At 31.7% G+C, this 10,656-nt stretch overlaps 1 protein-coding gene across 1 annotated transcript; it reads right to left on the minus strand.

Annotated features, from left to right (window-relative positions):
* Positions 1 to 2,995, minus strand: LOC108326761 (uncharacterized). Its single transcript, XM_017560315.2, has 4 exons — positions 2,175 to 2,995; positions 1,442 to 1,682; positions 694 to 811; positions 1 to 500 (listed from the first exon to the last, which is right to left on the minus strand). The coding sequence occupies exons 1-4, from the start codon at positions 2,792 to 2,794 to the stop codon at positions 409 to 411; spliced, it is 1,071 nt and encodes a 356-aa protein (XP_017415804.1). The 5' UTR covers positions 2,795 to 2,995; the 3' UTR covers positions 1 to 408.
* Between the last annotated feature and the right edge of the window lie 7,661 nt (positions 2,996 to 10,656).

A 10,656-nucleotide genomic window follows, 5' to 3' on the forward strand; every position in this document is an offset into this window, starting at 1 on the left:
AGCCCAGAAAAGAAGAAGCCACTTCATTACTGTGATGAAATTCACAGAGATACAACTAAACTATTCCAATTGAACAACACACTACTACCTATCGACGGTATGACCCTCTAATTAACTCAACAACAGGAACAACAAAACAGAAGCCGGTGAAACTAATACAAATATTCTAGGGTTGCTCAAACCGCAGGCAATGGCCTACCTGCTTGTCCAATGTCAAGAGTCAAAGATGATTGATTCTAAAGTCAGTAACAAAATAAATGCTACCCAATGAGGTTCTCCTTTGGGACAAGACACATGAGAACCACCACAACGCAGAGCAAACACTTTTTGATAGTGGCCCATAAATAGGGTGAAGAAATTCTAATTCTACTCAATCTCTATTCCACAAAATTGCAGGTCGGGAAAACCTCACAGTACCACAGCAACCTTCTCTTGGGAAACAAAGGTGGAAGGATGAGCAATCAGGGGCTCATAGTGGTCAGCTCCAGCACCGCACCAGCCTGTATGTGGAAATTTACTCAGAAATTTCATTACAAAATGACAATAAAGGGAAAGATAATAAAAAATTGTCTCAACCTGCTGGTTAAACAACCTTTGCCCATAATGACAAACGGAAAATAAAGAAAACATCACTGCTTAAAGCTTGAACGAAAATGGTCATATCCTATTAAAGAATTCTATTTTCTCCAGTACCTGTTCCTTTCATGAAAAGGAAGAATGGAGGTTCGGTAATTCGGCTCCTTGGACGATGTGGAAGGAAGAAAACACAATTTTCTTCCTCGACCATTGCATCTGAACCATGGGCTTGCACCTGAAAATAGTGAACAAATTCAGACGGAAGCATGGTGAATGACAATTGCTCACACATGTATAAAAACTAAACACCGCAAAAAGATGAACACCAATAAAATATCACACGTAAAATATATCAGTAGCAATCGCAATCAACACCCATATAAAAAGAACTCCCGTTCGTAAAAGATTCATAAGAAAAGTTGAAGGCATAATCGAGCCTACAAGGAGAGTTATCAAGTTCCAGGATATATCTGCAATTGCAGGCCAAAACTCCAACTACCTAGAGTGGCTCTCGAGGTCCAACCAATCTTCCAATTAGTTCCTAGAATTCAATTGAAGAAAATCTCATATGATAACCTCTAAACAACAAAGTTTATGTAAATCCAATTTACGTTTACTCGGTTAGAACTGTCACGCAACAACACAGAAATTAAGTTCTTATTTACTAAACACCGCAAAGTTAAAACAAGTATGAGTGTAAAAATAGTCGTCAAACAATAATAATGTTTAAACCATAACTTATTCCACCGAAGATAGGGATTGCACAGAGATAACAGAACAACCGGTGAAAAATCCAGAAAAAAATATAAACATACACCAAACACAACTCTAAGCTACGCTGAAAGCTCCTGAAATTGTTACTTACCACATATATCTCTCGCTTGAACTCTGTAGCAAGACATTCAATTGCAATATCGTCACCGAAAGCTGCAGCACGACCCTCTCTATTTTCGTCTACAGATAATAAACCCTCCTCGGTATATTGCAAAGTGATGATATCATACTCATCATCAGGAGAACCAGAGATCAACATGTATTTGGCCCAACTTGGACCATCATTCACGGGAATACATCTCTCTTTGTAAATAGACTCCGCCGCCATTTCTCTTCAAGCAGAAAAAGAACACACAGTAAAGAAACCAACCAAAACCATACGCAACAAACAGCAGTGTGATGAAACTTCCAAGCCCCATTTTCAACACTTTTCATATCAAAATACATTACAAAAACACAGATCTCTTGCGAACATCTCATTTAGCGTGAAAAAGAAATGCAGCTCAAACAAAACAACTTTCATTCTTAATTTCTTTCGTCTTCTATATAATTGTAGCTGTGAATCTTCTAATATAACTATTCTACGCATATTACCTCAACATTTCTCAAACCCTAAAAAACAGAAAACGAATGGATTAGTCCAAAATATCATTAAGTTAAACAATAAAAACAGAGAACAACTCATTCTTGAATTTCTTCTTTTCAACTTAAACAAATAAAATTCATGTTTATATGAAATCAATGAATGAAACTTCCGGCAAGTCAAGAGGAAAGAAGCAAGCAAATAACAAAACGAAACAATGAAACTTCAAGCGATTCAATACCTTTGCATGCCGAGGTGAACGAGCTCGTCTATGGCCGAATCAAGAGCAAATCGATCCTCCTTCTTTGCCAGCAACTTCACCTCCTGAACAACATGAATCCCCCAACCATTCTTCAGATCTGGCGAGTACATGTGTCGAATCGCGTCATCGATCGCCTCTCTTTCCACAAAACTCACAGATCGAAGATCCTCCGAGAACCGGTTCACCGTCCGTCGCCGCAGCTCGCGCGGGTCCACCTCCTCGACTCCCATCGCCTTCCGAGACGCCGTGAACAGACAGTTCCCGTCGGCCGACACCTCGCCGCCGTGTGAGAGCCGGAAAACGACGGATCTAAGATGGGAGGACGACGGCGGAGACGATGACGAGTCCTCTACCTCCTCTGGCGGCTTCCAGAGCACGCCTTTGGCGTGGAGCTTCTGGAGGTGGCGCCGCTGCTGCTCTTCCAGACCGACGACATCTTCCCAACCGCCGGCGAAGGTCGCACCACCAACGCTAGCCGGAACGACGAGATCTACGGCTGTAATTGACTCCGATTTGGGATCCCGCCATGGAAGCGCGGCCGGCGGCGAACCTTGGAATGGTTCGGCGACGGTGGTTGAATCACACAAAAGCTTCCCCATTGTGATAGATGAATGTGTGTGGATACAGATTTCTTCTCTTTTTTTATTTTTTTTATGATTATTCGAAAACAAAGAATTTGGGTTTTCTTGTGTCTGTGTTAAACGGGAAGAATTGCAGAAGAGAGAGAATGGAAGAGAGAGACTAGGGTTAACGGATAGATGGACGGAGCGGGAGAATTAGACACGTGGATCCATGTGAACGTTAACATTATTATGACCTTTAACACCATATAAATATATTCTATTAGTATTTAATAGTATTATTTAATTTTTAAGTTACTATTGCTCTTAATTTATAGAAAATTTATTCCAAGCCATTCTCGAGGTGCAGTTACGATTACAAGAAGAGTATTAACATATTAAATTCTTTCATATATGTTGTATATTAATTATTTTAATACAATTTGGGTTGAATTGATTAGTCATGATAAAATTACAAATAAAAATTAATTATCACGATCTTATATAGAGACAGATAAATAGATAATGTTTTAAAAGGTATATTATATTATAATGTTATAATATATTGATACATGAAAAAAAATTAAATATGATCATTTGGTTTGCAAATAAAAATATATAAACATTTTTTACACATAATATTATATGTGTGCTTCATTATTTTACATGAGAATTGAAAGAAAAAAATTGGGATTGACATACTTTTATTTTATAAAAATATTCATCCCTTAAAACTTTTTTTTAAAACTTTTTTTTAAACATTTTTTATCATCTCTTTCCATATTTGACTTCATTTCCAACCTCTTTTAAAATTTAGATGCATTGAATTTATATTAGATATTATGTATTTTAAAAACTATTTTTGGTGATGTTTGACTGGATTACTAATCCAGTAAATGTGAAATTGGTATATCAATTAAGACCAAATGTTAGTCTTGAAATCAAAGTTGCTCAATTGATCCAAATATTAGTCAATTTTTTTAAATAAGTTTGATTTACTTGTAAATAAATTAGATTCTTTGTAAATAAACGAATTATTTCTTCGATCATAAAATTATAAAAGAAAAAATAGTAAATAGAATACTACACCTATCACATTTTGTAATTTTTAATAAACCTTAATCTACAAGAAAAGTGTGCAGAAGGTGCATAAAAGTATTAATCTTCTTAAAATATTTTAATAAAAAAAATTCGTGTATAACTTTTTTTAATTCTATACTTTAAGAAATAATCTTAGCTCACTAATATTATATTTCTAACACAGACTTTTAAAGATACTTTTTTAGGAGTACCTCATTAATTAGTTAAAAAATGTAATAAGTATATTTATTTAATTTTAATTATTTATTAACTTTAAAGATAACTATTACCATATATTTATAATGTTTTAAAGGAAAAAATAGTTGAAACCTGTTGACAGATATATGATTTTTAATTTAAAATCAAATTCACTTTTTAATATAAAATCATTTAAAGAAAAATAGTTATTCTTTAATTCATTTTAAAATGTTTAAAATTAAAGATGAAATTAATTATACCAAACAAGCTCAAATATTTACTTTTAAATTTTTTAAGATATTTTAAAATGAAATTATTCTATTTTGAAAATATAAAAATAGTGATTGAAAAAAAAATGACTTGAAAGTAAAAGAGATAAAATATAATAATGGCATCTTCGTATTTGGGAATGACGTGGTTGTTGAGGAGAGAAATAATTAATTATTAAAAGTATATATATAGGAAGGTTATATGCACAATGCAATATTAACATTGGTGGTCCAAATGCAACGCAAAAGTTAAGAATTTATTATTTATGATTTATGGAATATTCTTATAAAATTCGGACAACTCATTTTTGTCACCTTTCAGCTCCTCCAGCCACAGTTTTAACACTACATTCAAACTAATTTTTGTCTTCTCTTTATTTACATTTTATAGAACTATCATCACCATCTCCAGATTAAAAAAAAAACTCTAACTATTATCAATTTTCACTACTTTTTATGACTTAAATATTACAAGTAGAGTATATAACTTTATATAATCTAAGATAACTCTTAACTATGCCTTGGTGAAAATGTTATATTAACCAGTTCAAGAAAATGTCATAAAAATGGAAAGGTGAGGAAGAAGGTAATTTTAGAAGAGTTTAAAGTGTATCAATCTATATACTTTTATTCTTATAGTTTCATTAACGAATGGTATTCAATTCTAATTAGGATGTGAGATTAATGTTAACATTTTAGACTCTCTTTTTTTTTTATGTTACTTGATGTTCAATTACTTTTTAGTGAATGATTATATCTATATTTAAATGATATTATTTACAAAAGGTACTTTGATGTGAAAGTCAGTTTCATTAGTTCAACATTTAACAGATAATAATGAATGTAATAATTAATGCATATAACCTACATTCTTACCTTAAACATTTATTTACAAATTTTGTGATGAACTTTTTTATTAATGTTGGTCTAATTATGGTTCAATTGTAAGTAATCATATTTTAATATTAAATTAATCAATTTTAAGGTTAATATACTTTGTTATCGTTCATTCTGATTGGTTCGTTTTAAGGTTAGATGGTGATCATTTAGGCTCAACAACTTACTCTCCAAGTCGATGCTTGACTATCTGAGCTAGTATATGGTTAGTTGCTCTATTTGGTAGTCGGTTAAGCTTGCTGGTTTACTCTCAGAATTAGGTTGACCATCCGGGTTGGTGCATGGTCGATCGGTCTTTTTAGTTGTCAATCGAACTCGTTGGTTTGCTCTCTAAACTAGGAGTTGACCATCCGAACTAATATATGACCGATCGAACTTGCTGGTTTGTTCTTCAAACTAGGAATTAATTATAATTAATTATCCAAATTGTAGTTGACTGAACAATTATATTGTACAAATCAAATTTCCTATTTTTTTATCCTAAAATTCAATTATTACTCTTATTAATAACCATAAATTAAATAGCTAATATAAAACATCAAAACTTGAATCCTTTAATTAAATATCAATGTTCTATTAAAGATTTAATTGCTTTTGTATGACTTTTATACTTGCAACACTTTAAAAAAAAAAAACCATGTTTGTATATGTATTTATATTTCAATGGAAACACAAGGTATATACTTTCATTAATCATTATATATAGCAATCAACCTGTCCTAGATTTTGAGAAAACGTTAGAGATAAAGGAAATAAGAGGACGATCATTCATGTTTATATAATTTTTAGGATAATCTAGAAAGGTAATTGTTTGTTTCAAATGCAATGTAAGTATAAAAGAATAACATAACATGTGATTTCAGCCACAACATCAAGGTTTTTGTGATTATTTCAACCACGATCAAAGTCACGTTAAGGCAAAATTCACCAATATGATTGCAACAATAGTTAAAAAATATTGACTACATGCAAAAACATATTTTTACCAGTTTCTAATTGAAACCCCGAGTACGAATAAAGAAAAGTAGAGCTTTGAAATTTCTAAATCAAATTTTTACTATGATTGAAAAATGAAGCAAGATTTTAAGAGAACATGAATCGAAAGATATAAAATAAATAAATAAAAAAATGAAAAATAAAATAAATAAAAAAAATTATCATATTTTAGTTTAATTTTTTTTTAAATAACTGACACTTATCATGAGTTTATAAAACTCTAATACTTATTGTACCAGCAGGATCGGACGCCGTACGAAAAGACACACACGTCGCCAAACGGACCGGCCGCCCATGTCATCCTCCCAGGGTCGCCTATCCAGGCGTAATGTACCAGCAGGACCGGACGCCGTACGGAAAGACACATATGTCGCCAAACGGACCGGCCGCCCATGTCATCCTCCCAGGGTCGCCTATCCAGGCGTAATGTACCAGCAAGACCGGACGCCGTACGGAAAGACATCCGCAAGCGAACGTCCAAGGTCGCTCGCCCAGGTCACAATCATAGACCGAGCGTCCAAACTAGCGGACGCCACCAAGGCTGCCCGCCCGGGTCACAATCAAGATCGAGCGTCCAAACTAGCGGACGCCACCGAGGCCGCCCGCCCAGGTCACAATCATAGACCGAGCGTCCAAACTAGCGGACGCCCCCCAGGTCACAATCAAGACCGAGCGTCCAAACTAGCGGATGTCTAAGGCCGCCCCCAGGTCACAAGCAAGACCGAACGTCCACTCGCGTCGAGCGCCAGGACCGAGTGTCCAATGTGACCGGCCAGCAGAACCATATGGCCGCCCCCCCAGGTTGGCATCCCTGGCCGACCATCCTTCCCAACCGACCCGCGCTTGGTTGACTACACGGTTAAACGCCAGTGACTCACTAAGGTGTGACTGGGCCGTTATCAGGCCCACTAAAGGTAAAAGGGCCGTTATCAGGCCCACTAAAGGTAAAAGCCCATTACAATCAGTATAAATAAAGGTCTCAGGTATGAGTTCTTGACCAACTTTCCTTACGATGCAATGCATACATGCATCACAAACCGCTCTGTCATATTACTGACTTGAGCGTCGGAGTGTCTTTGGCAGGTACCCGACCACCCGTCGTGGAGTAGGAGGACCACCACTGGGAGCACAGAGGGAGAAATCCGTCCGGCCTCCAACCCAAAGCATGGAGTAGCGTCAGTCTGTCGTCATACCGTCCGCCCGGTCCATGCCAACTTCACCGTTCGCGATCACCCGCCCGTCTTCGACAAGTAAGTTTGTGTTTTAAAATGATCCTCACGGAAAATGTCGAAAAACTTATGTTTCGTACCGAAAATTACTATAACTTAGATTAATAAATCCTATTAAAATTTAAAAAAATTGTAGTGTGAAAAGTATAATATAACATGACACCAAAAGAAGATAGATAGAAAAAAAAATGTTAAATGAATGGTTTTACCTGTTACGAGTTTAATGAATGTGTACTGAGAATATAAAATAATTTAATATTATTAATAAATTGAAAAACTATTAATGGTGTAAGTTTAGGTAATTAATGTAGAATTAAGAGATTTATTATACTTAACGATACTATTTATTTTTGTATTCCACTGTCTATGTATATTCATAATGTGCAATTAAAATTTAATAGTTTATTTTTTATGGTCCTATAAATATATTTTGTTCATGATTTTTTGTTTGTTTTACTATTCATTGAAGGGCTAATACCGAGATTAAAAGAAGGTCAAAGATTAGGTGAATAATTTGGCAAATAATATAAGGGTGATTAAGTTTCAAAGACGAATCTTTTCTTTGTGATTGACTTTAACATAGAAGTCGTATGGTTTTATATGAGAATCATATCAAATAATCGTGACATGATAGAGTCTTTATCTTTTGAAGAAATTTATCATTCAAAAAAGATTTGAATTAGATGTGAAAGATAGATGTAGATTTATCCAAAGGTGTGTTCAATGTTCTAGCTTTCAACTCCACCGTCTATTCTCTAGGTTTCATTCTATGTGTATAGATATGTAGCCACGTGGCTATAGTAAGGAACTAGAAACCTTTGCAAAAGAAAATCAAAATGTCTCCTTTGTTTAGACATTATGATGGGACATTTTTTTGGTTAAATTTATAATTGTTAAAATGGGTTAAAGTGCATGAGTTTGGTCTACTATAAGTCTAATAGGTTAGGTTAAAAAGGTATTGAAAATTTTGACCCGAGTTAAATTTAGTTTATTGAGAACCTGACTTATTCAGGTTGAATTTGTGACGGAGAGATTTGCTCACAACTCTTTAATAAGTTTTAAATATTAAATTATATTAAAAAGAATGAAAAATCTAAATATTTTCTTATTTTTAAATGAATTTGAATTATATTGTATTTTTGTCATTTTGTATTTAAAGTTTAACATCGTATTTAGATTGAATTTAAATTAAATTTCAATTAGAATAATTTTTTTTTGAATTAAAGATTTTTTTAATTGAGTCAACTCGTTTAACCCACCAATAACGTTTAACCCACCAATAATATATGATGTGATGAATCAGACCAAGCAAATTGAGTGACCTATTTTAACCGTTGTAATTAAATTTAATGTTGTGATTTATTCATGAACCGGGTCAAGCAGATTGAATTCTAGTTAAATTTAATATTGTGATTTATTTCGTTTATTTTTAAATTTATTTTTGTCTAATATGTAATATTATTTCATTTTAAGGATTTTTTTAGTGATGAAGAATGAAAGGAAATATACATAGTATAGAGCAATTAATTAAATTTATTATATGTAATAAATTCTTAACTGTTATAATATATAATTATTGTGTAAATAATTGTAATTAATAATCCTATAAATTTTTTTCATAATTGTATTTATATTTATCAAATTTATGGTTAGAATAGAATAAAAGATTATATGTCATATTAGGCTAAGAATTGAATTTTAAAATTGTTTCAATTCTATAAAATTAGTTTATAAAGTGAATTTTAAAATTGTTTCAATTTTATAAAATTAGTTTATAAGATGAAATTTACCTCCATTTATATATTATGAAATTGTTTCATCTTTAGTTTATGTAAGACTTCTAATATATAGTGAGAAATTATTTAAATTTTTCTTTTATAATTTGAAAAACACCACACAGTTTAGTTTTTAGAAAAGAATGTTTTACTTAATTTCATAGAGTTGCATTGACCTATGGCTCAATTTTGGTATCATAGGTGTTTTTTGCAACGATTATAACAAACATATTTGACTTAAAGATACTTGTTTTATAACATACATAATTTATGCAATTTGTATAATTGGGAAGAAAAATTTATTGATTAACATTATAAAAATCAATAATATTAGTTCTAACATTATTGGTATTAGTATTAGTATTAACATAATTGAAAATGTGTTCATGTGAGCTCATAAGCATTAATCTCAGTACAAAAACTGTGTTTTCTGGGACCTTTTGGTAACTTCCAAATTTATCTTACAATTCTTTGTTCCTACCCTATAACAAACGTTTGAAGATTTCCATGTTTATATTCCAAAGTTTCATAATGAACTTCTTCTGCCATATTTAGTCTTACAAATATTAATTAATAAAGAAATTTGACACACCAAGAGGCAAAGAAAAATAATAATAATATTAAATTCGTCGCACGAGGAAGGATGCCATCCCTTTTCAATGATTATTTCTCTGACATGACATATTACACAAATGATCATAATATAAAAATATTATTTTATTTAAATTATAATTATAGAAATTGTGTTGATATAAATAAAATTCCACTTCGAATAAAATAAGAGATAGATATAAGTTTATACACACAAGATACTTCTATTCTATTGATAAGAGATTTTTTAGAATAATATCAAAAACAAATTCATAAGGATTTAATTCAAAACGGACAATATCATATCATTATACATATCTATGTATATAACCGCGCTTAGATAATGCTCTGTCTACAAGTGACTAGAATGATTTTACCTTTTTACATGAATTTGAGTTTATTTAATAACACAATATAATATTTTTTTATGTCTTAAATTACTTTAGATGAACTTATTATAATTTAACTTGTTTACTTTATATGAAACATAACGTTAATTTTTTATATAAAAAAAGGTTTTTTAAAATTATAATTCGAATAATCCTAAATATCTTAAAACACTTTATCCTTTCCTAATCTTTCTCGATCGAAAAAACAATTCAATTGAATTTTAACTTTTGCCAAATCCTTTATCCATCATGATATGATGTTTGATATTTATGAAAAGAAAAATATACTTTGACAACTAATTTTTTTAATATTCATTTGATATTATCATCTTTATTTTTTTTTTTCAAAAAACTATAAAAGTTAACTTTTTTTTTTAAGAACTATTTTATCTTTATTAAATGTGTCTATTAAATGTATCAAATGAACGTGAACGTGTGTTATGTTAGCTAACTCTTATTATAATAGCCGCATTCAGA

The sequence above is a fragment of the Vigna angularis genome, chromosome 2, assembly GCF_016808095.1.
Source record: "Vigna angularis cultivar LongXiaoDou No.4 chromosome 2, ASM1680809v1, whole genome shotgun sequence".
Classification (NCBI taxonomy): domain Eukaryota; kingdom Viridiplantae; phylum Streptophyta; class Magnoliopsida; order Fabales; family Fabaceae; genus Vigna; species Vigna angularis.

Bases quoted from the DNA above. Each gene is read 5' to 3' on its own strand.
- LOC108326761 (XM_017560315.2), bottom strand. From the start codon at position 2,794: ATGGGGAAGCTTTTGTGTGATTCAACCACCGTCGCCGAACCATTCCAA. The intron at 1,683-2,174 runs GTATTGAATCGC...TTCTGCTTGAAG, and splicing joins GTTCACCTCGGCATGCAAAG to AGAAATGGCGGCGGAGTCTA. The intron at 812-1,441 runs GTAAGTAACAAT...CACTATTTTCAG, and splicing joins TCAAGCGAGAGATATATGTG to GTGCAAGCCCATGGTTCAGA.